Consider the following 27012-nt stretch of genomic DNA (forward strand, 5'->3'; position numbering starts at 1 on the left):
GGGGCGTTCTCCCCTAATCCCCCCTCGGCTTCTGAGCACCCCCCGCGGCCTTTGTCAGAGAGGGAAGCAGGAAAGCCAGGACTGGCGAGGCCGTTCGGGTGAACTCTCCGTGTGCACCGCGTGTGCACACACTTCTCTCAGTGCACATCTGTGTAAACACAGGGCGCAGCCTCACAGCGACCGGGCAGCCCTGGTGGGAGGATGAGGGGGTCGGAGGGGCTTACCGCCCTGGACCCTGCGCCCCCCCACCCCAGCCTGGAGTCCCCCCCGTGCCTCTCCTGGGCACATCCTCTTACTCCCCGGCAGCAAGTCCAGGACTGGTCACTTGCAGGAAGAAGCCTGGGACAGAGCAGCAGGGGCCAGGCCCCGGGAGAAGCAGCCGAGCTTGCTTTGTTCTGGGGGGGGCAGGAGGCAGGTCTGCCCCAGGGCCAGTCTGTCCAGCCCTCCCACGCCGCCCCAGCAGTCACAGGAACTCCGGGGAGGGGGGATCCACTGCGCCCACTGGCCCCACATGCAGCCGAAGCCACCTGGTCCTCGGACCCCCAGATACCACCCCCACTGTGTTCTGAGCATGCAGACTCCTGCAGGGGCGGGAGACCCTCTCCCTCCCTGGAAGGCCACGCATTGCCTCAGCCCCCCCGAAGTGGGCGTGGAAGACGGGGTGCTGGGCCTGCCCAGCTCTGGCATCGACGGGACAGGAGTAGAGAGAAGCGTCTTGCTGGGAAGGAGGCTGAAGTAGGGGCCTTGGAGTGGGGAGCCCTGGGCCAGGAGCCCTGACCTCAGAGAGCTGGACCCCCTCCCACTGCCCGCACAGACTTTGGGGCCCAGGTGGACTGGGTGGGGACGGGAGGCCTTGCCCCTATTTGGGGGGAAAGACAGTGAGGCCTGGGGGCCAGAGGCCGGGTGGACCTGGGCTCAGCCAGCTGAGGGGCTGGGGGAGGAGGACACCAGGTGTCCAGTGGACTCTGCGGCGTTTCCCGCTTGCGCTGCTGCTGGGCGGCGGGGAGCACCCCCTGGAGGGCGCAGGGCCTGGAGCCCCCCGGGCAGCCCATCTGAGCAGCTGGCCTGATGGTTCTCGGGGCCGGAGGCCTCGGCCTGTGGTGTCTCTTTTCCCTCGTTCTACCTGAACCCTCCGGGCAGTGGTCCTCCACCCTCAGTGGGCCCCGTCCTGGGGTCCACTGTTCCCTCAGGCAGCCGTCACCAGGGCCTGCCTGGGCACTGCCCCCTTCCCCCAGGGAACAGGAGGGCCAGAGGTGTGGCTGGTGGTCCTGGTCCCCCCTCTCCCGTGAAGCTGCTCTTGAGGGAAGCCTGTTGGCTGCTGTCTGGGGCTTGGTGCTGCCCCGACACACTCAGGACGGCCACCGTGGCCACGCCCCAGCCCCCATCACAGAGACTGCTGCTCGGGTCCCCTGCCGGGGCGGTGGGTGTGGACCGGAGGCCCAAGTCTGTGTCCTGTGGCCGCCTGGCCTGGAGGCCATGCTCAGGGCTGGGGTGGGGTGGGGTCGGCCGGGGATGGAGGGAAGGGGTCCTGGGGTCTCAGACACCCTCTGTTCTCTCCCAGGGCATGCTCCTGGAGGGGCCGCCCGGCCCGGAAGGCCCCGCCGTGAGTATGGTGTTTTGTTCCCCCCATGAATCCTGGGAGGCGCGTGGGGGTTGGGAAAAGCGGGCCCTTTCCCGGCCCCGCCTCCACCCCCCTGGCCAGGTGGGAACTGTTTCGCGGCTGCATCTTTGACTGTCTGGTTTTATGTTTCCTTCTAGGGTCTCCCAGGACCTCCAGGAACGATGGGGCCCACTGGCCAAGTGGGGGACCCGGGAGAACGGGTAAGGGCTGCTCAGTCCCCAACCCTGTGGGCGGGTCCCGGCGCCCTCCCTGCCCGGGCCGGCCTGTCCTCGCACGTGCGGATCCCGCGGCGCGCTGCCTTCCTTCCTCAAGTGGCCGGGGCGTCAGGCCTCCCGCCACCCGCTGCCTGTGCGCGCTCCCTTCGGGCCTTTAAGGGAGCGGCGCCGCTGCCTGGCTCTGAGCTGGGGCAGGCGACACCTGCAGGAGGGAGGCCCCGCCGGGCCGTGTGTCCCGCGGAGGCTGCCGGGTCAGCGCAAAGGGGCGGCCCTGCGGCCCTGCATCCGCGTGGCCGAGCAACAGCTGCAGCGGCCGGAGGGCTCCGGTGCGTCTCGGGATCTGCACCAGTGCTCCCTCAGTGTGAGAGCTTCGCTGGCCTTGAGTCCCCTTCGCTCCAGTCTCCTTGCTGGAAATCAAACCACAGACACAAGAGAGCTTGCTCGGGGTCAAAGAGCCCATCCTGGGGTCGCGCTGGTCGCAGGCACCAGAGATGCCTGCCGAGCCCGGACCCGCAATTTCGTTCTGACACCTAGTGGGCGTTTCAGGTACTGCACCTGTGGGTTCTTGAATTCCTTTTTCTGTTTTTCCTGCTGGTCTCCTGAAGGTTGGTGCGAGCACAGCCAGGTTAAGGGTTGAAGACCGGGCAGCTGAGCCGTAGATGAGAGGCCCGGGGAGCGCGTGTGCGTCCTAACGGGTGTTTATCCCCAGGGCCTGGTACACTGGCCAGAGCGAGGAAGGGCCTCGCGGTTCGGGGGCGGACGATGGCGGGGTCTGGTCCGGAGGAGAGGCGGCGGGTAGGGTCTGCTTCCGTGAGGGCACTTGGCTGTCAGGCGCTGGGGCTGGGGCAGTGTGCAGTGACCCCGCAGACAAAGCAGGTTGGGCATGACTTGCGAGCGCAGCCGGGTCAGACTGGGCAGCAGGCGGGATTCCTGCCACGTTGCTTCCCTGTGGCCAGAGGTGGCCCTGGGGGCGAGTAGGTGGGCCCCGCTCCGTGGCGGGGGTGCTGGGCTGGCTCTGACCCGCTTGGACAGCATGCTGTCTCCACCCCCGCCACCCAGTCAAAATTCCAGGTGAACCAGGCAGCCGCTGCCCTCCCCCCACCCAGGGACGAGCACCGCCCGAGTTCTGTCCTGGGGGCTGCAGTGCCTGATGCAGCTGGCTCCAAGGATCTGTGTCAGGTCGGCTGACGGCCCACAGAGCCGTCATCAGAGGGACCCATGCGTGGGGGCTGCGTGGCAGCGCAGACCTCCTCCCTCTTAGACGAAGGCTAGGACGCTGTCCACAGTGGGCACGGTACTGACTGGCATCTCCGGTCAGCCGCCATGGTGCTCCCAGTGTCAGTCCGTCCATCCATGTGTCTGTCCAGCATGCAGATGTTCACTGAGTGTCCACAGTGCTGGGCGCTGGGTCTCAGTGCCCGTGAACCAGAGGGGCTCCCCTCCCTCCTTGGTCCCTGCCTCTGGACGGAGCCTGACGGCGCCCCTGCTGGTACTTTGTGCCCTGCGGCCTGGCTGTTGGAGGAGCCACGACACCCGGGAGTGTCATTTTGGTGCCTTTACGCCTGGTCTCTCTTAAACCCAAGCTGGGGTCCAGGAGACAGGGACCAAGGAGGGGCAGGCAGAGGACCCACCTGCTCTGGGGCCTGTGGTCTCTGATGCTGCAGCCCACTGACCGTCCTGGGGAGAGGGACTGGTTCTGGGAGCTGAGCACTGCCCCCCTTGCCACGAGCCCTGCTTACCTGGCCTTGTCCAGGAATCGTCCCTGCTCACGGCTCAGCAGCCTCTCAATGCCCGGATCTCCTGGTTGTGTGCTCATGAGCTGTGAAAGAACACTGGACACAGAGTCAGGATCCTGCCCTGCCACCTGCCGGGGGGCTGACCTCAGAATCCCTCTGTATGAGAGGAAAAAACTTTTCCTCTATCCTCTTATGTTCGGTGCATGGGATGTGCCAATTAAACTGACCAAAGACATTAAAAAGGTAAAATATTGTATTAATATTCTAAATTTTACACGTATGGGGGCTTCACGAAGTAAAAACCCAGAGAAATAGTGAGACTTGGGAACTTATGCACCGTTTTAACAAAGAGCAATAAATTATGGAGACATGACTACAAAATAGATGGGAGAAACTAACGCAAGATGAGGGTCATTCCAGCAAGGTCCGCCCAGGTGGGCTCATCTCGGTGCCCGCTGTCTGTCTCCAGGGAGAGGGTCGCGCCCCTCACCGGGTTCAGGTGGGCGTGGTGGAGACTCCGAGCCACCCTCACAAAGGGAAACGTACGTCCTGCTTTTAGGCTGATGAGGGGAGATCAGGGGACTTTTCCCGCATCTGTTGATCCTCTGTTGCCTCCGGCTCGGAATAATTTTCCCCATGCCAAAGCGGCATGTTTGGGGTGGCATGTTCTGGTCCCCGTCGCCTGTTTGGCCTCACGTGCCCGTGTGCACGTGGGAGCTGCTCCCTGGGTGGTCTGGCCAATCCCCGCCCCGCCCCCGCCCCCGCCCCGGGGTTCTGCAGCCCCTCTTGGTGCTCCTGGCTGGCTGCTGCTTGCTGCCTCGCCTCACTGTGCGAGCTGTCTCCTCGCTGGGTGCTGCGTCCCTTGGACGTAGGACCACCCCCCCCGGACTTCTCCTTGTGCCCCCGCCCCCGTGCTGTGCACCCAGCGGGCAGGTGGCTGTGAGCCTGCCTGCATCCCTGTCCCCACAGCATCGCGCTGGGGCAGGCGTCCTGGTTCCTGCCCCACCAGCCTGCTCCAGCCCAGCCTCATGCCCCCAGGCCCCCCTTCTCCTGGCTGCACCCCTTGGACCCGTCCTCTATGCCGCGTCTTAGCAGTTGGCGCCTCAGATCCCTTCTTGCCGCTTGCTTCCTGGTGCTGGTTGAGCAACAGTCGGGTTGGTTGGGCCCGAATGGAAGGAAGCCCCTCCCCCACTCCTAAAGGCCAGCTGTTCCTGAAGCCCCAGAGGTTCCACGGGTGGGCTTCCGTGACCCTCCACGACCAGCATGGGGGCCCTTTCCCGCAGGGCTGCCTCCCTCCCTGCAGAATCGGGGGCCCTTGTACCCTTGGGGAAGGGAGGTGTGCACGCAGCCCGGCAGTAATGCTGACCCCCGGGCACCACCTCTCCTGCCCCTTCTCCCAGTCAGCAGCCCCTCGGCCTCGTGTTTCATGGGTTGGGCCTCTTGCAGGGTTTTGCGATTTTGCTTGAGTGCCTCGTCCGCGCCTTAAAAGGCTTGTATGAACCCCCACGATCACACCCACTGAAAGCGTGAGTCCCGGGGGTCCCTGCGGCTTCCCCTCCCGGCCGACTCTTTTACACCAGGGCCTGGCGAGCGGACACAGGCCGGGTCCCTTGCACTCTGACAAAGAGGCAGAGTCCACTGAGGCCCAGAGGGAGCTTTTCGCTTTACAAAGGCCATGGCGAGTGGCCGCCCGCAGGCCCCAGGGCATGTCATTCTACCGCCTCCCGCCTCCTGGGGCAGGACGTGGGGCTCTGCTCGCCCGGTGGCCCTGTGTGCTCAGGACACCTTGTGTGGGACCATCTAACCTGGGACACCTGCTTACTCACGCGTTCTGTGCAGCCAGGTGTCTGTGATGTCCCGGCTACAAGCCGTGGTGCCACGGGCCTTCCTGGTGTGTGTGGCGGGGCCGTGTCCTCTCTGTGGCCTGGGCACCCCTCTCCGGTGATCCTGGGGTCTCCTGAGTCGTTTGTTCACCCCTCGAGCCCCCTAGAAGCCGGAAGGACCGTTTTCACATTAGGGGCCACACGGTGGGGGTCCTCCTGAGAGGACTGGCAGTAGACGCAGGCCCCGGGTGCACCTCGGTGCCTCCCTCCAGGCCTGTTGGCTTTCCCGGCTCTGGAAACAGCAGTGACTTCCCAGCCCCTCCTGCTGCAGGGCCGCCCGAGGCCTGCGGGCCGGGTGGGGTGTGCAGGGGACGGTGCCGGCTCCCCCAGGGCTCCGGCCCCGGCCGCGGGTGGAGCCCCTGCCCCAGCTTTCAGATCTAGAGCAGGAAGTGGTCGCTGAGAGCTTTGCTGGCCGCTCCGGGGCTGCCATTGCACCGGAGCTGGCCGGAAACCCGCCATGGGCGTGCGGAGAGTCTAAGCATCACGCACCTTGCTGTCCTTTCCTGGTCTCTCTGAGCAAGGGCAGAAATGTCTCAGCGTGAAGACGCTCCCCCACCCCAGGTCTTCCGAGCTCCCCCGGCCCTGCTGCCTGTACGAGAAGCAGCTGGGCTCTGCTGGCGGTGAGCCCGCGCGTCCCCGGGTGCTGCGCCCCAGCCTCCTGGGCAGCCTTGGGGCTGAGTCTGCAGCCGCAGCCGATGGCCGCTTTCAAAGGGTCCGAGCTCTCTGTCCCTCCATCTCCGTGCCGAGGCCGCCGGGGCAGCCTCAGGGACACCCTCCGCTGAGCAGCAGCTGTCGCCTGGTGTGGAAGGGCTGCCCTGTTCCTTGCCGAGTCTCCACGTGTCCCAGTTCTGCGGGGCCTGCGCCTTACAACATTTCCCTTTGACCAAGTGAGGACGCTGGTCTGGGGGCCAGCCGATCAGATAATACGGAAAACACACGGAGGCCGGGAGACTTGTCTTATTTCGCCTGGAATCCGGGGCCGGAGCCGCGTCAGGGTCCCACGAGGCCCACAGCCTGCCGGAGCGTCCCCGGATGCCCAGCACAGGCTGTGTGCAGAGCGAGCCACGCCATCAGGGTGCATTCAATGTCCTGGGAAAGGGGAGGCGGCTGTGTCCAGGGGACAGAGCCTTTAGGTTTCAGACCTCGGTGCTTGGCAACGGTTTGTGGACATACTTTTTTCCAGCAGTGGGAAATATGGGTGCAGGTGAGGGGCCCCGCAAGACTCACATCAGATTTTAAAACGTTGGAAGGCTTCGCCGGTGGCTTTCCTCCCACCAGCCACTGCTTTCTTGCAGGACTTGCTGCGTTCTCCTTGCTCATCTTCTCACATGCCCTTGGGGATCGTTCACATGTGGCTGGAACGTTCCAGTGTGAGGGTGAAATTCTTCCTGCAGCCCCTGAGGTTGAATTCCACCCCCTTCCATGGCTTAGAAAGACCAGGAGGAGGAAGTTGAAGGTGTAAACATGGATGAGGGGCCGCCCCAGGGTCTTCCTGGCTTCCACTGCTACAAACACATGCACACACATGCACGCGCCACGTGGGCACCACGTGGATGGCATCTCCCTGGGAGACATGGACCCTAAGCTTTGAATTGGGGGTCTGATTTGGGATCAACTCGGAAGCAGAGAGCCCAGCTGTGAGCAGCTGCCGGCACTGGATTTCCAAGAGGAAATCTCGGCAGCAAAAACGTTCTGGACTTTTCTTTTTTAAGCAAGTTTTATCTTCTGAGAATCTTTTCCAAAATGGCAGGCAGGGTGATTTGGCTGGTTCATAACAATTAAGAAAAAGGGGGAAACTCCTTTGACCCAGAGGGTCTGCTTCTGGGGACCCACCTAAGACAGGTGCCAAAAAGTCGTCACGGCAGTCTGCGTCCTGATGAAAACTGGGAAGGACCCAAGCGTGCGTCAGTGGAGGACGGATTAAATAAACGATGAGTCTGATGCGTGGGAACCTGTCCGGCCGTTGAAGAGGACGAGCCAAGCTCATGAGCCGGCAGTGATGTGCAGCAGAGGGAAGGGGCCCACTGCAGAGCAACGTGCACAAGACGATTTCACCGAAAACAAGGCAGGCCGCCTCCCCGCCACGCACCTGCAGGCGCGCCACCGTGCTGGGTGCCGCGTGTCCGGCGCGCACGCTCCCAGCCTCCCCTGGGCGCTCTCGGAGCTTTAGGCTGGTTACCACGCACTTCACGAGAACAGGCGTCAGTCCGGGAACAGAAGTAACTACTGAAGAAGGGGCGGGCAGGCGTTCTGCTCCGGGGTGAGCCGCCCGGGCCCTTGGCCGCCAGGCCGGGGGTCGGGAGTCGGTCTGCGTCAGGGCCGGGAGCCTCGCGGCGCGGTGGTGCCTGCGCGCTTGCTGCGAGGGCTGGACTGGCCGCCTCGGACTGGACCTGACGCGGGTCTCTCGTTGGGATGGAGCTGAACGCCACCTGCCTGCAAACAAACCTCCTCCCCGCGAGCGGGCTGGGAGTCTGCCTGCATGAGTGAAAACCTGAGTGATAAAATTTCTTTTCCATCTTTCTTTTTTTTAAATAAGCCACGTTACATCAGTTTTATCTTCACGTAGGCCTGACGAGGGCCGGAATCTGGAGAATCTGTCGAGGCGGGAGTGTCTGGGACCAGATTAGCTGGAGCTGTGGCATTGCCTGTGCACATCGGGTTCTTGGGTTGCTCGAGGGGCCTGTGTCCCGTGCGTGGTCCTCCTGGTGACTCCAGTCCCTCGTGTCTGTCCAAGCAAGTGGACCCTTCTTGCCTGGCATTGGCTCCACCCACAGAGCGGGGGCGAGTGAGGAGCCCCTCAGTGACCGCGGATGAGCCGGGCCTCTGAGCAGCCAGTGCAGGTGTCCTCGGGCTGCCTCCCCGGTTGGTGGGGTCCCGGGCAGGGATGTTCCCGGGATCGCGGACGCCCCGCCCCCCCGCCTCCCGCAGTGGGGCCTCTGCCCCCGGATCGCTGTCTCCCGCCTTTCCTACTCTCTGATTCCTCTGGATCTGGCTCAGACCTGCCTCCAGCCACAGTGAAGCCCCCACGCTGGGGTTCTGGCCATTCCATGCTCGGGTCCCGCGTGGTTCTGTGCCTGTCTGCTGTGTTTCCTGGGGGCCTTGGCCCTGACACCCCCATTTCGCACAGCCCGGTCTCCTTCCCTGTGCACTGACCCAGCTCCCTTGGCCCCTCTGTCCGCAGGGTCCCCCTGGACGCCCAGGCCTTCCTGGGGCTGATGGGCTGCCCGGCCCTCCTGGAACCATGCTCATGCTGCCTGTGAGTCCTCACTTGGGGGGGGGTGGCTGGGTGGGTGGGCTTGAGGCTCAGTGTGTGATGGGGAGTGGGGCCCTGGGCTGTTTCCAGGGGGAGCAGTCGCCTGGCCACAGACTAGCCCCAACCCAGGCCAAGCGTCTCGGAGAAGTGGGCTCCTCGGGAGTGTTCTGTTGACACGGCAGAGTGGACCCCGGGGTCAGGGTCAGGGACACCTCTGCTGGTGTCCAGAGCCGGCCTCTCTGCGAGGGAGTGGAAGCGGCTCTGGGAGACACTGTGGCATCCGCTCCGTTGTCGCTCACCCACTCTCTCCACTTGGGCCCAGGTGCCGGCAGGCGCTTCCTTGAACTTGACCTGCCCGTGACCTTGCGGGTCTGCCGAGGAGTGGGGGCACCTTCCTTACCTGGAGGGGAGTGTGTGGAGGGCTGGTCTGGACGTCGCTCCTCTGGCTGATGTCAGTGTCTCTGGGTGGCTGGGCGCAGGCGTTAGCTGGGCGCAGGCTTTTCCTTGTAACAGAGCCGTGGGGACTCGGGGCGAGACTCCGCAGATGCCAGAAACAGCCTCCCTGCCGTGGGGAGTGTCTCCGGGTGGCCCCAGGGCTGACATTGGCAGCTGGAGCTGGGGCGGCTCTGTGCTGGCAGAGGCGGGCAGTCTGGGGCTGGAAGCTGCCCGAGCAGACCCTCCAAGGCTCCACTGTCACCAAAGAGGCCAGTGGGCACCGCCTCAGCCCTGGGGTCAGGCGTGGGCACCCACACCGGTGCAGCCTCGTGACCCCCGTCTTACACCCACAGTTCCGGTTCTCAGGGGGCGGCGATGCCGGTTCCAAAGGACCCATGGTCTCAGCCCAGGAATCCCAAGCTCAAGCCATCCTCCAGCAGGCCCGGGTGAGTGGTGCCGGGTCCTGGGGGGGAGGGGGCAGGGCCCAGCCAGCCTCCAGCCGGCCTGGTGAGTGGGAGCCCCACCTGGAGGGAACATCTCTTCCCAGCTTGGGTGTGTCCCCTGTCGGGGAGTCAGGAGCCTGTGGAGGGTCCGGTCATCCGTGTGCATTTGGGGGACCCAGGAGAACACCAGCAAAGGTGGGGGAGGCTTCTCAGGGGTCCCTTGTCCACACTGAGGGCCCAGGTTCCTGTGTAAGGACACAACAGCTGCGCTGAGGGGCTCCCGGGCCCCCGGCACCTGCTGACCCCAGCTTCAGCCGTCTGCTGCCTGCCCGGCCGTGGGGATGGAGAGACAAAGCCCGCGTCCTCCTGTGACGGGCCGGGCTGAGCCCGAGCGCCTGGGAGAGAGCATGCGGCGGGGGGGGTGGGGGTCCCGGGGCCTCGCGCCCCTCCTTGCGGCTCTGCTCCTGCCACTGCGCTGCTAGTGAACCGCGGGTTTCGCCGGCGGGGCCCAGACTGCTGACCGCCGGGACGAGAGCCGCTGCTGCCCGGTGGGGAGGTCGTCCTCCGTGGTCCCTGGTCTGGGCCGTATCGACGAGGCTCTGGCGCAGTGGATGGACGCTGGTGATCAGAGCACGTGGCTGATTAATCGCAGGGCAGCGGGCACTGAGTCGTTGTCCCGGAGCAAATGGGCGTGTGACCCAGTCAGCACACAAGCCCCTCGCCTCGGCCGTGTCGATCGCCGGCCGGCCCGGCCGGCCTTTGAGTCTGTGTGCGTTTCGGTGAAAGCCACGTGGGCAGTGGGCTCAAAATCTTCCAAAATTAAAATGGCATTGTGCAGGGGAGACGGGGTCACACAGCGGGAGCGGAAGAGGCCCTTTAAGAAAGCAGGTTGGTCTGTGCCGCAGGCTGGGAGCGCAGAGGCGGGAGGCGCCGGGCCAGGGTCGGGGGTCCCAGGGCGCGGCGGCTGCCTCGTCTGGTGCCGACTTAGTTCACCCCTAGAGGGCTGCCAAAGACCCCCAGCCGCAGGAAGCGCCCCTTGTGGGCATGTTGTCACTCAGCGTGAGTGGCCCCAGCGCAGAAAGGGGGCTGCATTTCCAGGCCCCCCCTGTGCCGGGCGGGCTGGGGAGGAGCAAACCCGTTGGCAAGGGGCCCTGAGCACCCGTCCCCAAAGCGGGGAGGGGCACGTGCCTGGCTTCTGCTCCACCTCTGCCGTTCCTTTCGGGGTCGGCCCTCGGAGCCCCGGAGGGGCGGAGGTGATGGGTCTGCGGTCCATCTGACCTCCTCTGGAGGCTCCTGTCCTCGGCCTCGTGCATCGCGCCGTCCTGCTTGGCTGGTCTCACCTGTGGGGCGGTAAACCCGCCGCTTCTCAGTGTGCCCCGTTTTCTCTTGCAGCTGGCGTTGAGGGGACCAGCTGGCCCGATGGGTCTCACCGGGAGACCTGGCCCCATGGTAAGCTGTCATGGGGGAGCGCTGGGGGTGGCATGGCGGAGTGGGGGGTGTGCCGCTCGCCATCCCCTGCCCAGTGGGCCCCCAGCCCACCCGGGACGGGGCACACACTCTTTATCTCTCTGGCACCTCAGGGTGGGAGGGCCCCTGGGTGGGTGGGGCCTGGGGGCTGTGAGTTTGCTCCCTGACCCGGGGGCTCCAAACCTCTTCTTTCGGAGCCATCGTCACCCTGTACAGTGAAGACCACGTCAGTGTGGGGCGGAGCCCGATTCCAGCCCCACCGCCTGGCCCTGCTGTACAGACCGGCACACTCGGGCCTGCCAACAGGGTCCCCGGGGCTACACGCGGCCCCTGCCCCGTTCCCCAGGGGCGGACTTGGCCCCATCTCCCAGGTCTGCGCCCCCCCCTCCCCCCGCCATTGGTGCTGGTGCTGGGCGGGGATGTCCACTCACGGCCCTGGGCTGTGGCTGTGACAGACCGTGCTCGATCCCCCCAGAGAGGAGCGAGCGCATCCTGGGCGTGGGGCCCTGCGCACACGCTGTCCGGGGCTTCCTTCAAAACTGGGAAGAGACGCGTGCCAGGAAGAGTTCCTGCTCGCCCTCGGGTTCTGTTCGAGGTGGCAGGCCGGCTGCGCGGGCTGAGTGCTCTGCTGGCTCAGGGGCTCTGCCCGCCGGGCCGTCCTGTGTCCTGCCCGCTGCCCAGCCCTCCCCCGGCCAGCCCTGCAGCCCGTGCCCGCCAAGCACTCCCTAACCAGACGTGTCTCCCCAGGGCCCTCCCGGGAGCGGAGGTCTGAAGGGCGAGCCGGGAGACATGGGGCCTCAGGTACGTCCCCCCCACTCCTCGCCGTGAAGGGCGCCTCCCGGAAGGCCGTGCCCAGAGGCTGCGTTTCTTCAGGGACGTTAGTGGGGGCTGCCGCCCATCAGTGCAAAGCTGGATGTGGAACAGCACTGGTGTCCACAGTCACGAGCTGGCTGCGTCCCGTCCCCGCCCTCACTCAGGGCAGCGGATGCCACGCCGTGTCCCTGGCAGCTGGGACGGCGAGCCACGGGCCGGGGGGGCCAGCATGGGGACAAGGCTTTCCTTTTTCCCTCTGAGAAACCCGGACGTGCTACTGACCTTTGCCCTCTGATTCCGGACAGGGTCCCCGAGGTGTGCAGGGTCCGCCCGGCCCGGCAGGAAAGCCTGGAAGAAGGGTGAGTGTTTCGTGGCTCGGTGACGGGGCTGGGCCGTGGATGGGGCGGAATCTGCAGCGTGTGTGCCCCGCTAACGCCGCCTCGTGCAGCCCAGGCTCAGGCTAGCTGCTCCCCGCCCTTCAAAGGCCGCGTCTGTCTCCAGGGTTGGGTGGGTCCCCCGGCTGGGTCCCCCGCACCTGTCCCCAGCCTCTGTCCTGAGCCTGTGAGCTTAGTTTCACAGACGTTTTTAATTAAAGTGATTTCCCAGGCCCTTTGGGAGCAGGTGTGGAAAAGACACGGTCATCAGTGACCCGTGTTTCTTTGGGGCAACCTCGTTTCTCCAGAAATGGCTTCGGTTTGGGGGGAAATGGCTGGACTGCCGCTCAGGCCCCTGCACCTCGGTCTTAGCCTCCTGGAGCCTCCGTTTGGGATGTAATCCTAGTGGGTGGAATGGCTTGTTTCCAGGCGGCCACAGCTACTGATGGAGGGCGTGCGTTTATAACCTAATTATAACCTAATGCGAATGAGCGTGCGCCATCCAGACGTGCTCGGGAAGTCCCGGCTAATCCACAGTCAGACTAACGAGCGGAGGTTTTCAACGAGTGACGTGTTTCCACTGAGTGAGCGAGACGCTTGCCCTCGTGTTGCGTCTGCGCCTTACGAAGCTCTGCAGGGAACGCTGGCCGCTCAGCTGCCGCCTCCTGGTCTAGCTTCAGAGCATGCAAGGCGGAACACGGGCGATTCCTCAGTGGTGACGGGGCCTCCGTCCGGGAGTCAGTCGTCCTTATGAGGGAGGCGGTGGAGTGCGCCGCCGTCAGGCACGGCTGTCTCACGTTGCCCCTCACGGCCGCAGGGCCGCGGGCTGCAGAGGGAACCGGGCAGGAGGCAGAGGGCGCGCAGGACGACCCTGGAAAGGCCACCGAGGCCGAAGCGCAGTGATTCCTGCTGGACAGCTGTTTGTCCTGGGTCTGGTCCTGAAAGGGTTTTCTTTCGCTGAGCCTTCTGTGCGGCCCTGTAGGCAGTTACTGTCCAGTTTCACTGGGAACGGCTTCTCGGCCAGCAGCAGAGCCCAGTGGCGTCAGGGCCGTGGACGCGCACGTGTCTGAGGAGCTGAGTCTCCCCCCGAGGCCCGCTGGGGGAGGGGGCGGCGGAAGGGGGCTGGGGGCCGCCCGGCGGGCCGCGCTCTTCAGCTCTCTGCTCAGCGGCTGCGCGGAGCCGTCGGCGTGAGAGACGCACCCGGACGGTTTGCCCACGGGGTCGTGCCATGAAATCGGGCCGACTCTTCTGACCAAGTCCCCTGATTTCTGGAAGTGTTTGGAAACCTGAGGCGAGGCTCCCACTGGTCTGCACTTGGCCTGGAGCTGCACTGCTTGGGTGCTTTTCCCGAGATGACTGTTCACCCCTGGCGGCTCTTCGTGACCTTTGCCCTGGGCGCACGGCCGTCTCCTGGGGGTCTCTCCCGTCTCTGGCTCCCGGCGCTGCCCTCACTGTCTTGGTACTTCGAGGCCTCTCTGTCTGCTGGTGTGTCCCCGGTGAGGCCTCTGTGATCGGGTGTGTGTGGCCTGGAACAGAGCGGAGCTGTCCCTCTGTCCGGCTTTGCCTGCGAGTGGACATCTGCCTGAGCCCCTGGCCCCATCCAGGTGGCCTCACGCCTGGCAGGCTCTCCCTGGTGGACCCTGCTGGGTCCAGCCCTGTCCTTCAGCCCGAGGGCCAGGCAGCTGGGGACTTGCTGCTGTGGCTGGAAATAGTCGCCATGGGAGTGGCCACCAGGCATGGAGGGTCCTGCTCACAGTCCAGACCCTGCCTTTGGGTGGCTGTGTGGCCTCCGAGACACAGGCCGCCCCTCTGGGCCTCCGTTCCCTCACCATCAGTTGGACTAACCAGATGCTCTGTCACGCCTTGTGGTCCTCCGGCCTCGCACGTGACGTCCGGCTGGTGGACGGGACACATGCTGCGTGTGATGTCAGGGACGGGCTCTCGCCTGGGTTGTAAAGCAGGGTCCCGCGGACCCACACCACCCTGGTCGCCCTCCGCCATGTGCCCATCCACATTGCACCATCACCTCCCAACACGGAGGGCGAGTGGCGTTCCCCCCGCTCCGCAGTTGAGGGCGGAGAGGCCTGGAAAGACTAGGACCGCGTGTGAGGCTCACAGCAGCCCTGGGCCCTGGACCTGGCTCCCCTGGACTGGCCGGACGCACGGGGCTGTGGAGCCCTCTGCTTGCTTTCACAGGAAGCCATGCTCAGAGGTCTCAGTGAGCTGGCCATTCCTTTGCACTGACCGTTTGCCCTGCTCTGTTTCAGGGCCGAGCCGGCAGCGACGGAGCAAGAGGGATGCCCGGGCAGACTGGCCCCAAGGTAGGCTGCTGCTGGCCACCTCCCAGTGCTGGCACCGCGGTCAGCGTGGTCACTGTCGTCAACACGTGGTCACGGGACGAACATGCCGTGATGATGAGTGATGACGTGGGGAATCTGCTCTCGTCGGGGGAGGGCCTGGGGGAGGGTCAGCTTGGACCAGTCCGACGGGCACGTTGCCATGAAGACGGGGCTGGGCGAGCTTCCCGAGCGGCTCCTGTGTGCAGTGGACACGGAGCTCAGGTGTGCGCGCACGCAGAACCTGTCCGGTGCACCTGCCGGCGCCCAGCGAGACCCCTCCCCCGGCTGCCGTGCTTCTGTGTGGCCATCCCTCCGGGCCCGAGTCTGGGATGAAACATCCCCCACTCTCGGTCCACACTTCCTTCGCAGCTCTCGAAGGGCCTGTCCACGGCCACGCCCGGTGCTGGAGCCCATGGTGGGGACAGCAGTGTTCCCTGCAGGGGAGTGGGTTGGGGGGCCCCCACCTGCCAGGGGTGCACTATACCTGCTCACCTGGAAACTGGCGTGGCAGAGGCCTCTGGTGCTCCCGTGAGTCCTGAGCTGACAAGAGGCCCTGGTTTTCAGGGACCTGCGCTGGCAGAGGAGAAAATTCCTGAGTCTGTCCCCACTGATTATGGTCTTTCAATAACAAACCTACTCCAGCCTGAACTGGCCTGCTCCTGACTTCACCCCACATAGTTTGCAACATCCACAAGGCAGGACGCCGTGCCTGGGCTCCAGGAGGCAGCCTGGGGGTGGAAGGAGGGCTGGCAGAGAGCCCGAGGGCCAGTGGTGCTGGGCCACACGCCAGATGCAGACAAGCACCTACTGGGGGCAAGCAGCGCTCCAGGCCCCGAGGGCTTCATGATGAGCAAGACAGGTTGACAGCAAGCATGCACGTGTGCACACACAGACACACATGCACACACAGGCATGCACACACAGACACGTGTGGGTGCACACACTTGTGTACTCAGACGCATGCACACAGACACACGTACACACGTGCACACAGACACGTGTGTGCACACACAGACACATGCACACACAGACATGTGCACACACTCACTTAATAGCCGTCACCCGAAACACTGCGGTCTCAGGACATCCAGGCCTGCTGTCTGTGGCTCTGGGACAGAAGCCACCTCTCTGTCTGCAGCCTCTGCTGGTGTTTGGGGGAAAAGGGATGGGAATACGGACCCAAGGGCAGGGAATGTGCGATGAGGGGGTGACCAGCAGCATCACCGTGGGGCCCGGGTTCACAGATGCTGCCGGGACAGCGGCCCAAGGCGAGGCAGCTGGCTGCATGCAGCATAGGCTGAGCTGCCCTCTGTCCTTGCAGGGTGACCGTGGCTTCGACGGCCTGGCTGGACTGCCCGGGGAGAAGGGCCACCGGGTGAGTGTCTCAGGTCCTGTCTGGAGGAGTTTCTCGGGTGGCCCTTCTGGGCAGCCTTAGGCTCCTGTGGGGTTGGGTCTCTGCTAAACGAGCCTCCTGGGGGAGAGACGGTGGACGTGGACCCGGGCAAGATGCTCCTAGGGGTGGAAGGTCAGCCTGGTCCGAGCTGATTTCTCACCTGCAGCCAGTGGGGTCCATCCATCGAGGGGACACGGCAAGGGATGAGGTGCCCCCTGGGGAAACCTGCCTTGTTAGGGGACCCCCCCTCACCTTAGGAAACCCAATGACTGCCATATTGGGAGCCGCCAAGGACCTCTCACCCTCTAAAGGGGCGAAGCCAGCGGGTGGGGCGGTCCCACGTGGCCGCCCTGAGGACGGGGCCAGGGTGTGCGCTGCGGCCCGGGCGGGGCTGCCTGCTGTCTCGCCCGGTTTGTGGGGTTGCCATGGGATGCTCTGCGCAGCTCCTCGGGCATTTCCCCCCTTACCTTTGGTGGAGACGATGCCTCTTCTATGTTTCGGCACGTCCTGAACCCGGGGGCACACGTGTGTGCACACACACGCACGCGCACACACACGCACGTGCACACACATGCGCACACACACGGGCCTGTCGACATTGTCAGCAGGGTTCAGCGGCACGTCGTGATACGCTGGGAGGTGGCTGTTGTGATTTAGCCAAAGCTGCTTCTCCGCGTTCTCAGTGGCCACGTGGAAACCAGGGGCAGCACAGGCCCCTCTCAGGGCCTGTCCGTTTCCCTGGCCGATGAGCACGTACTGAGCACCGACTGTGTGCCAGGCCTGAGGCTGCAGGGCAGTGGCCGTTTCAGGGATGGTGCCGGGCTGGGGTGCGCCCCTGTTTCAAGGAGAAGTTAGCAGGTTGGTGTCCGAGGGCGCCTGCATGTCCCCGGGTGCTGGTCTAGCAAACCCACCTGCAGAACACCTAGTCCCTGGGGGTGAGTCCTTGCAGCCATCCGTGCGCCCCATCACGCCAGCCAGCCCCGCCTCCAAAAGGTCTCTGTGGCTCCAGGAAAGCCCTGGGAGGTGGCGTTGGGGTTTTCAGTCCCGAAGGCAGAGAAAGATGAAGTGGGGGCTTGAGACCCACGCGTGCCTGCCTGGGCGGCTAACACTGACCTGCGTGGCTTCCTAGGGTGACCCTGGTCCTTCTGGCCCGCCGGGACTTCCAGGAGACGACGGAGAAAGGGTAAGTGTCTCGCTGTGTGTTGGCCACACCTGCCGCCCGACTCCTCAGTGAAAACTCCGCGAGATGCCGGGGGCAGCGACTGGCCGCCCGGGTGCGGAGAGTGGGCGGGGAAGAGGGCGCAGGGAGGGAGCCGTGGGAGTGGAGAGGCAGACGTTGACCTTGGCTATGTGTGGCGTCTGGGGGCGCTCTCCCCTGCCACGGGTCTCGGAAAGGGCGCCCCTAGCTCCAGGGGACGGGTGCCCCGGACAGCGCTCGGAAGGGGGCCAGGGAGCTGCTGAGCTCATGTCCCAGGGGCTGGGCTCAGGGGCTGGGTAGGGGGAGTGAGGTGGAGACAGTCCAGAAGACGACAGCCTTTGGCCCCGGAGCTGGGGGCAGAGCGAGGGGGCGGCCGCCGTCCGAGGCCGGGGCCTGGGCTGGAGGCGGGCGCTCGGACGCGGGCGCTCGGACGCGCTCTGCCCTGAGTCCCGTTCTTCTCAGGAGCGTCTCAGTGGCGGCTGCGGGCTGAGTGCTGTCTGTAGGCTAAGTCGCAGCTGCCGCGCAGCAGAGAAGCGCGCGGCATGGCCGTTGAAGCCCCCTGCCGCTGCGCGCCCCAGTCCCACGGACAACGGGGCGCTGGGCGTGCTTTAAGGAGAGGTGTAAGCCCTGGTGACCAGGGAGGAGAAGCGGCCATCCCGACAGCTCTCGGGTGGCGTTGTCAGGGCACCATCTCCCGTCCAGGCCTCAGCAGGGTGAGGGAGGAGAGAGGGGCCCTCTAGATGGCTGTGCTCCTGGGCCCAGCGGAGGCGTGTGCGCCTGCTGCACGGGCAGGGCTCTGTGTGCACACCGCCGTTGTGTGCGTGGGGGGTGCCTGTGTGTGCATGCTCGTGCGTCTCTGTGTGTGCACACGGGCACGCGCGGCTCTGAGTGTGCGTGCGTGGGCAGTGGAGGGAGGGAGGGAGGGGCCGTGCCTTGATGGGGGATGCAGTGGATGGACAGGCAGCTCCTGGGTGGCCCGGCCAAGCCAGGGCAACACTGCCATCTAGAGCTGGAGGGAAAAGGCTCCTCTTGGGTCGCTCCCCCAGCTGTGTCTAGGGCCCTGTGAGACATCCTGTCTACCTGTTCGCTCTCATATCAGCTGCCTGTCTGTCTGTCCCACTGTCCATCTGTCCGTCCGTCTGTCCGTCTATCTGTCCTTCTGTCTCTCTGTCTGCCTGTCCATCCGTCCATCTGTCTGTCCGTTCATCCATCCATCTGTCCGTCTATCTCCTGGTCGACCATCTGTCTCTGGCTGTCCTGTCACCTAGCACCTCTGGTCCTGTCTCCCTGTCACTCATCTCTGTCTTTCTCTGTCAGGGAACCAGGGATTGTTTCTGCCCAGCTTCCCCCTCACCGGAGCTGTGGTTTGGGGGCTCCTGAGTGTCTGGAGCCCCCAGACCCCCCTTTCCCCCGCAGCCCCCTGAGTGGGGACATTCTGGGCTCTTCCTGCTGGCCTGGGGACGGGTCCCTCTGGACGTGCTGCGGCTGCCCCCGGCTGGGGGATCCCATGCAGATGCGGGAGAATCGTGTCTCTGCTGTCCAGGCTTTGCAGCTTGTCCCTGAATCCCTGCCTCTTTCTCCCCCAGGGTGACGACGGCGAAGCCGGGCCCCGAGGGCTGCCTGGGGAGCCCGTAAGTCTGCTGCTAAGATTCCGTTTCCTTGTTCGTGCTCGGGCCAGAATCGAGGGTTGGCTGGAGCCTATATTGGAGAGGGGCTCAGCCTTGAGACAGACAAGTCTGGGGGCCTCCTGGGGGTGAAAGGTGGACCACATGGGGAGGCAGAGGGACAACTCTGGGGCACCAGCCTGAGCCTTCGCCGGGGGGGAGCCCTGAGGCCGTACTGGGGCTCCAGGGTGCAGACGTGGTGGGTGTCCAGGGTCCACGATGGCGGGTGTCCAGGGTCCACGATGGGGAGTGTCCAGGGTCCACCATGGCGGGTGTCCAGGGTCCACGATGGCGGGTGTCCAGGGTCCACGATGGGGACTGTCCAGGGTCCACCATGGTGGGTGTCCAGAGTCCACCATGGCGGGTGTCCAGGGTCCATGATGGCGGGTGTCCAGGGTCCACCACGGTGGGTGTCCAGGGGCAGTCACAGGGCTGTCCCACCTTCTGACGACTACACTTTGCAAAGCCAGGGTCCTCCAGCAGCGTGCCCCTGCCCGGGCGTCTGAAAGCTCTTCCCTGGGCTGACTTCTGTTTAGGGCCAGGGCAGATTTCCTCAGGACATTAATTGCTTTTCACTTACTACTTTCGAAATGTCTCATTTTGGTAACCATGTCAGTGCGTCCTACGCACCTGGAGATGTTAGTTGAGGAGGAACATTGCAGACGCTGCAGGCAGGAGAGCCGGGGTCGCACTGCACGCCCACTTGGGACTGAATTACCCCCCAGGCGTCTGATGAGCCGCTAAGGAGAAGCCATCAGCGCGGCCCTCTCCCTGACTGCGTCCAGGCGATGCGTTCGGGTTTGCTAACTCCTGAGAAACGTCTGTGTGACTAGGTGTTAAAATAACAGATGAAACATTTAAGTGGCGATGAGCGGGGGAAGGGTTTCTCTTCTGCTGGGTCCGAAAAGGTTCTGTCAAAAAAGAGCACTGGAAACCACCAGGCCTGGGTCACAGGCCCCGCCGTCCCCCGCAGGCGGGCTGGGTGGGAGGGGTCAGCAGGGGACCCCCCCGTGGCCGGCAGTGACCGCTGGGTCACCTCTCACATCTTGGGAACCGACCTGGGATGGCGCTGCCTTGGGGCTGGGCCCGCGACCCGCGCGTGTGGGCACTTCCCACATGCGTGCGCCTCCCGGCCGGGAGCAGCCACTGGGCTCCGGGCCGTCGTCGTCGTCGTCTGGGAAAAGATCTGAGCTTCCAGCTCCATCTGCGCGATGCGCCCATCAGAGCGCTAACGCCTCCTGGCTCGGTCCTCCCTGCATCCTCTGGTGTCAGAAATGCGTTGGGATCACTGTTCGGAGGGGCAGAGAAGGAGCTGGACAGGCTTCTCCCCGCAGTGACCTGGAACTGGCCTTGCCCGGGAGAGCTGCCTGCCCTGCGCTCACTCTCTCTCCCCGAGGGCCCCCGCCATCCCCTGCTGGAGCCCATCAGTTCTAGGCACCCTGCCTCCATTCTGGAGCCAAGGTGGGGAAGGGGGTGGGGTGAGGAGAGAAAGCAGGCGAGCAGGGGGCGCCGTCCACGCGCCCCGGCAGAGTCGCGTCAGCAGCGCGGGCCCTGGGGGGGGGGGCCCGAGCGGGGCTGCAGGGCTTGCCGGGGGCAGCGCAGGGCTGGGATTCCTCCGCGTCTGAGCCCCCCCCCCCCCGCTCTTTCCTCCTGCAGGGGCCGCGTGGTTTGCTGGGGCCGAAGGGGCCCCCCGGCCCTCCTGGACCTCCTGTAAGTCCTTTGTGTGTCTGTCCCAACACCACCCTCGTGACTCCGCCACCCAGCCTGCGGCCCGCCCGGGGCCTGGACCGCGCCGACCGCTGTGCACCCCGCGAGTGCTAGCGTGAGGTGTCGCGGGGCTCTGAGGCTGGCCCGCAGGCGGGGGCCCCGCGGGCGTGAGCCCGCAGGTAGAGGCACGAGGCCAGCGGGGTTTACTGTCCTTTCCCGCGGGCTGCCAGCCTTCCCCGCACACGGCGCATGCTGTCACGAGCAGTAACCAGCATGCCCATTCTCTCCCTCGAGAGCACTTCTGGCAGCGTCTGTGAGCCTCGGAGGAGGAGGCAGAAGCCTGTGGTGCTGGTGGGGCCCTGTCCGAGGTGGCAGCTGCCCCACACGGCTCTGGGGCCTGGCCGCCCTGTGAACCCCCAGCTGCTCAGGGGTTTATCTGAGAGCAGGCCTCTCCCCTTCCCCAAAGGACGTGCTGCCTTCTGGCATTGTGGGCAGGGGCCACGCCGTGTTGAGTGGGGTTTTCCTGTTGAGCTTTGTTAATTCTCAGTCTTTCTTGTTTCAACGTCACCCAGGGTGTGACAGGAATGGACGGCCAGCCAGGCCCGAAAGGCAACGTGGTAAGTCTAGGGGTCTGGAGCCCTGGCCCCCAGCTGCATGGTGCTCAGTTTCCCCTGGGCTTGGCCCCAGCCCTGAGAGGGAGCATCAGTGCCACCAAACCCAGATGGGAAGTGGGGGAGGGTGCAGACCCCGAGCCCCGGCCCCGCGAGGTACAGGCCCCCAGGTGTGACGGCCTGTGGTTGTGCTCACTGTGGCCGAAGCCTGCCCGGGCCAGCGCAGGCGTGCAGGGGAACACTTTCCCCGCCATGCCCAGCAAGGCTGTGAGTGTGCTCTGTGACCGCGCCCACCGGGAGAGAGGGCTCTGGGCTGGGTCTGTTAAGGACCCCGGAGACCTGGCCCGCCACGATGATCTGGGAATTTTCTGCTGAATAGAACATTTTCTGGTCGTTCCTCAGAACCCCCTTCAGTGCCTTGTTTGTGTTTCCTGTAGGGTCCCCAGGGGGAGCCCGGGCCCCCAGGACAGCAGGGTAATCCGGGTGCCCAGGTGAGTGAGTCGGGCAGGCTCCCGTGTCGCAGGAGGTGCGGGTCTGTGGTCCAGTGCCCTGGGCACTGCCCCCTGCAGCCAGTCGGCCAGGAGGGGTCAGCGCCCCGATGAGGGGAGGGTTGGGGGAAGATGGATGGGTGGCAGGGAGGGGTTCTGAGTCAACCAGTTCCCTGACCTTTCCTGTCACTCTTTCCCCTCCCAGGGTCTTCCAGGCCCCCAGGGTGCAATCGGTCCTCCCGGAGAAAAGGTAGGTGGGCTGAGCTGGGCATGGGGCGCCTCCACCTGCCTGCAGGGTGCCTCCCGCCCCTGGAAGCGTGAGGCCTGGGGTGTCAGGCCTGGGGCGCTGGTCCCCACCAGCTCGTGCTGTGCATCTGTCCTGCCCCAGAGGTGGGGCTGCTCGGCTCACTGAGCAGGCACGCCAAGGGCACTTTGTCAGAAACTCACATTGAACTGGGCGTCTCGTTTTGTTGTTCTTTGTTTCGCTTCGTCTCGTTTTTGCTAAATTTGGCAGCCCTAAGTACATCCTCGTCACCCCCAAGTCCAAATGCTGAGGAGAGAACCAGACCCCGGGGGCTCTCGCAGGACGTGGGGCTCACCAGGGCACCAGGTGCCCCATTAACTCGGCACCTCAGAGGACCAGCAAAATGACTTGCCCGGGGCGGTCCTCAGTCCATCACAGCGCCCGGGGTTTGAGAACCACTTCTGTCTTCACTTGGCGGTGGTTTTGTTCCAAAAGCAAAGCCCGAAGGCTCTGGAAATGGCAAAGGGTGGAGGCCCACGTCCTGGGGTGTCGCAGGCGGCAGGAAGCTTCACAGCCAGTGGGAGCGGGTTCCTCTGAGCATCCTTTTCAGCAAAGGCTCTTTGAGCAGGAATGATGAAGAGTAGCTCTGGGGTCATGCAGAGAGGGTGGGTAGCCGAGGGGACCCCCGCAGCGTCTGCTCACAGAGTGTCTGGTTTGTTCTAGGGTCCCCTGGGTAAGCCAGGTCTCCCAGGAATGCCCGGTGCTGACGGACCCCCGGTGAGTGCCCCTGCCCACCCACTTACACCCAGGGAAGCCGGCCAGACACCCGCCCCTTGCTCTCGAGATGCCCGCGCGCACCCGGCCCCCATCCACCCTCTGCGACCCTGTCGGTGAAGATGGCTGTGGTCGGGAGCCTGCTTGCTCAGTCATGGCTGGGTTTTGGACACGCTTCCATGATGCATTTCAGTCACAGGGTGGTGCCTGCGTGAGGAGGCACTCGCGTCATCTGTCAGCGTTCAGCATGGGAACCAGCCTCACGCTTGTAACTACACGGGGGGCTGGGGGGGCTCCCAGCCTCCGTGTGTATCGCCAGCACCGCGTGTATTTTTAGCGGTCACGCGCCGAGAAGGGGTGTGAGTCACCAGCGCGCTTGCTGTGTGTGGGCCCACAGCTGTGGCGCCAAAGCAGGTGCCGTCCCAGAAGGAGGGTGTGGGTGACGGATCCACTCTGTGGCCAAGCGGCGTGGAGGGCGGGGGAGGGAGTGACGAACGCCGGGGTGGGGGGTGCGCCCACGCATGCACTGATCTGCACCTCCGCCGCCCTCTGTGTGAGCTCCTGGCGGGTTTTTTGTCTTTCGGTTATTTTTAGAGACGCCAAGGCGATGCCAGAGAGAGGGTGACATGAGCTAAATTGATTATTTCCTCACAGCTATTTTGCTGTTTTAATAACTTGTTGAAAACTAAGCGAGAACGTTGAACGTGTCGACAGCTGACTGGTGGCTGTGTGGCCTAGGAGGGTCTGCTTCCATTTTCGTGGCTGGGAACGCTTAGGCCTTGGGGGTCATGGGTCACCGGCTGTCCTGTCTTTCCATGAACTGGCAGGTGACTGTCACCCTCCTGCTTGAACTGCTGCGGGGGCCTCGGTCTCCCGGACCTTCTGGGAGCTTGGATACAAAGAGATGACTGTTGTGCAACACGTCAGCCGCCTTCTTCCACTTATATTTACACCAGTTACATTTTCTAAGTATAAAATAACGCGTCTTGTCGTGGAAAATTAGGAAATAAGAGAAACAGCAACAAGATGGAAACCAGCTCTGGTCCCATCCCGTGGGGGAGCCCTTTGAGTAGGTCATAGGGCCTCCGTGTCCCGGAGATCTGTCCCTCTTCTGCAAGACGTAGGGCCAGTGGGGTGTCTCCTGCGGGCCGTGGGGTCAGGGCTGGCGGCGCTCTGCAGGAAGGAGGGGTGCCCGCCCAGCCCCCACCTCCCTGGGATTCAGCCTGGATCCCGTCCCTGAGGTCCCTGAAGAGTCACCAGTTTCCTTTCAGAGTCTGTTGGGAAGGAGGAGCCTGGCCGCGAGCCAGTAGGTGCCCCTTACAGATTCTCCATTTCTCTTCCCCCGACTGTCACACGTACGAATCTGAGAGCTCAGAGTGAGTGTGGCCGAGCTGGGCCAACACTGAAGATGCTTACAGCAGAAGACAAAGAAGGGCCGCGGCCTGGGAGGCAGGGTGCTGGTCCTAGGGGAGTCGGGAGGGAGAGGAAGACGTGGAGTCCGCTCCCTGGGGCCGCGCAGTGTTGGTCAGCCCTAGAGAGAGGGTTTTTTCCCCTCGTGTTGGTCTGGTTTTGCTCTTTGTTTGGGCTGAAGAAAGGAAGGAGGCTAGATTTCAAGGGCTTTAAGAAGGGCAAGGGGATTCAGCGCCGCCTGGACGCTTTGGGAAGCGCCATTGAGTCATCCCGGCCCCGCACGGCAGGAGCTGGGCAACAGTCATGGTTCCCGGGAATATTACGGGGCCAGGAAGGAGCAGATTCCCACAGACAGTGAGTGACGTGAGAAAACACTCAGGACAGAATAGTAAATTCGAAATGCTCCTGCGCTGCCAGGGCGGCACGACGCGCTCCGCGAAGCCAGGCGGGCGGAGGGCCGTCCTGCCGGCGCCACCGGCGCCGCCAGCCGGGAGGTGATGGAGGGTTTTAATTTTCTCTCCACTCACCTCATCGTCTCCAGTGAACATGTATTACTTTTTTAATCAGAAAAACTTCAAATGCAAAGAATTTAAGCTGTATTATTTTTCCATTTGTCTCCCACGAACATCTACTCTTTTTTTAATCAGAAAATTATCAACTATAAATAATTGAAGCTTTATTACTTTTCCGTCATAAACCCAGGCTCATTAGCGAATCCTGGGGAAGAGCCAGCCGGTAGGCGGTAGGTGGAGGGCGGGGACACTGGCCTCTCGCGGGGGGGCGTCTCACTTGGGTCCATTTCCTTTCTGTCTTTTTCTGCTCCAGCACTGAGGCTGTGGGCGTTGTGCTCCCCACTCCCCGCAAAGTTCCTCTCCCTGTTTGTACAACTTAAATGCATCTGGAGAGGTTTGGCCTCGATTTGGCAGCAGCCGTCCGGACGGGGACTGGCCCTTCTTCTCCCCTCCCTCCCGCCACGCGGTGGTCAGGCCTGCTGTTGTCTGCACCACGCAGTGAGGACGTCCACGTGGAGGGATCAGCCCCCGGGGTGTCCCTGAGGCTTGCTCATCCCCTCCGTTCAGGAGAAAAATTCTAGGTGATGGAAACAGTATAAGAGGCCCACAGAGAGCCCACGTGGCAGAGTGGGCAGGACTCCCCTCCCTCCCGGCCGCCCTGAGTCAGGATCCTCTCCTGGGCACTGACGGGGGGTCCGCCCTGCCAGTGTGGGGTGCTGGCACCCACCATGGCCTCCTTCTGGGAAGGCAGCTGGCGGGCCACGTGTCCCCTCCAGGCGCAGACAGCAGGCAAGCTCCGACCGGGGCCTGATTATGCTCGGGGGCTCCCTGAGGGCACCCCACCCTGCAGGGGGACTTCTCTACCCTCCCACCCACATTGCCACTACGGGAGGCTATTTGACACGGCAGCAAATCCAGTCCACGACTAATGACTACTGAGAAGCACTCACACAAATCAGCTATTCCACTCGGTGAGACGCGGGCCTCCCCCAAGCTGCTGTGCTCTGCAGGTGGAGTCCTAGAGCTTTTGAACGATCAGGCCGAAGGGCAGCCAACCCACCCTCTCATTGTACAGTGAGGCATTAGAGGCCCCGAGAGGGCAGGTGACACACCCAAGGTCACACAGCGGGTCGGGAGCAGAGTCAGGCCACGGTCGCCGCCCTGCCGGCATCTGGCCTCTCTTTACGGGAATCCTCGGCAGAGGAGTTGTTTTCCCAGACAGCGAATGCTTATGTTTCTGCTTTTATCATCTGTGTTTGGCTCATGAACTCAAGGGCATTGAACCTAGTGACCAGACTGGGTCAGGAAGTCAGAAGAAGTCAAGTTGCTGAGAGTGGAATTGGTTGGGGCAGGGTGGATGGGGCAGTGACCAGGGGGCCGTGGCCGGTTCCCCGGGCTCAGCTCTGCGTCTGTGAGTGGGGTGTGCGTTCCCCCTTGCCCCACTTCTCTCTCCGCCTGTGTCGCCTGGGAGGGGGACTTGAAGCACCCGCACAAAGACCCGAGATGCGCTGGGGCCCGGCGGGTCTGCTCCCACCCTGGATTCGGACTTGCCGGGTGATCGTGAGCCAACAAACACCCCCTCGTCCCCGTCCCCCCACCACCCCAGGGCAGGCTGGGCCCTGGGCGGCACTGGTGCCCGGGGCGCCTAGAGCCCGTTGGTGGGTCTCTAACACGTTCCCCTCTGCCGTTGCCGGGGCCTGGCCTGGTCCCCATCTTACAGATAAAGCAGCCGAGGGTTGGGGCTGGAGGGCTCATCAGGGCCCCAGGCTGGGGGTGACCGAGGCGCTAGGGGAGGGGCGGGGAGGAGACCGGAGAGACCGGCTCAAATGCCCAGTTTTAGGAGGGGGGCTGCAGGGGGGCCGCAGGGGCAGGCTTGCTTCCTCGGTGACTGTGGGTTAACACCCGCCTTCTCTTTCCTGACAGGGGCACCCCGGCAAAGAAGGCCCTCCAGGAGAGAAGGGAAGCCAGGTGGGTGCTGGCCACAGCCTCGACCCCCGGCATCGCCGGCAGGATGGGCAGGAGCTGGGCCCCTCGGCTCCAGGACACCTCGTTCAGGAGGAGGTTCCTCCCCTGTCCTCAGTCTTCACGAGCCACCTGTGGGCCCACCTTCCCAGGGGGCTGGGCATAGCGCAGCTCCTTCTGCGGTCCGACCTGGAACGTCCACTCCGGGTGCTGGGGGCGGGCAGTTTTCTGGCTTGGGCCGGAGGGACCCAGGAATGGCCTGGATCTGACCCTGCACCGTCCACCTGAGATGTGGCTAACAACTTCCCCCTCTGGTTTCAGGGTCCTCCCGGCCCCCAAGGCCCGATCGGCTACCCTGGTCCCCGCGGAGTCAAGGTGAGATTCTCACAGCCTCGGGTCTTCCTGGAAGTCAAGTTTGGGCCTGGCATGGCTCTGCCAACTTCCAGGATTTGCTCTGTGCTCCCACCTCC

At 64.2% G+C, this 27012-nt stretch overlaps 1 protein-coding gene across 3 annotated transcripts in view; it reads left to right on the forward strand.

Annotated features, from left to right (window-relative positions):
- COL5A1 (collagen type V alpha 1 chain) overlaps window positions 1–27012 on the forward strand; it is a 142791-nt gene that overhangs the window by 63294 nt on the left and 52485 nt on the right. For all 3 annotated transcript variants that reach the window (XM_064490758.1, XM_064490759.1, XM_064490760.1), the window contains exons 10-27: window positions 1562–1603; window positions 1759–1821; window positions 8637–8711; window positions 9497–9589; window positions 10979–11035; window positions 11801–11854; window positions 12172–12225; window positions 14508–14561; window positions 15901–15954; window positions 17102–17155; window positions 18757–18801; window positions 20491–20544; window positions 21114–21158; window positions 21590–21643; window positions 21846–21890; window positions 22608–22661; window positions 26504–26548; window positions 26864–26917. In XM_064490758.1, the coding sequence (XP_064346828.1) occupies window positions 1562–1603; window positions 1759–1821; window positions 8637–8711; window positions 9497–9589; window positions 10979–11035; window positions 11801–11854; window positions 12172–12225; window positions 14508–14561; window positions 15901–15954; window positions 17102–17155; window positions 18757–18801; window positions 20491–20544; window positions 21114–21158; window positions 21590–21643; window positions 21846–21890; window positions 22608–22661; window positions 26504–26548; window positions 26864–26917 (996 nt within the window). The remainder of the gene's footprint in view (window positions 1–1561; window positions 1604–1758; window positions 1822–8636; window positions 8712–9496; window positions 9590–10978; window positions 11036–11800; window positions 11855–12171; window positions 12226–14507; window positions 14562–15900; window positions 15955–17101; window positions 17156–18756; window positions 18802–20490; window positions 20545–21113; window positions 21159–21589; window positions 21644–21845; window positions 21891–22607; window positions 22662–26503; window positions 26549–26863; window positions 26918–27012) is intronic.

The sequence above is a fragment of the Camelus dromedarius genome, chromosome 10, assembly GCF_036321535.1.
Source record: "Camelus dromedarius isolate mCamDro1 chromosome 10, mCamDro1.pat, whole genome shotgun sequence".
In the NCBI taxonomy this organism is placed as follows: domain Eukaryota; kingdom Metazoa; phylum Chordata; class Mammalia; order Artiodactyla; family Camelidae; genus Camelus; species Camelus dromedarius.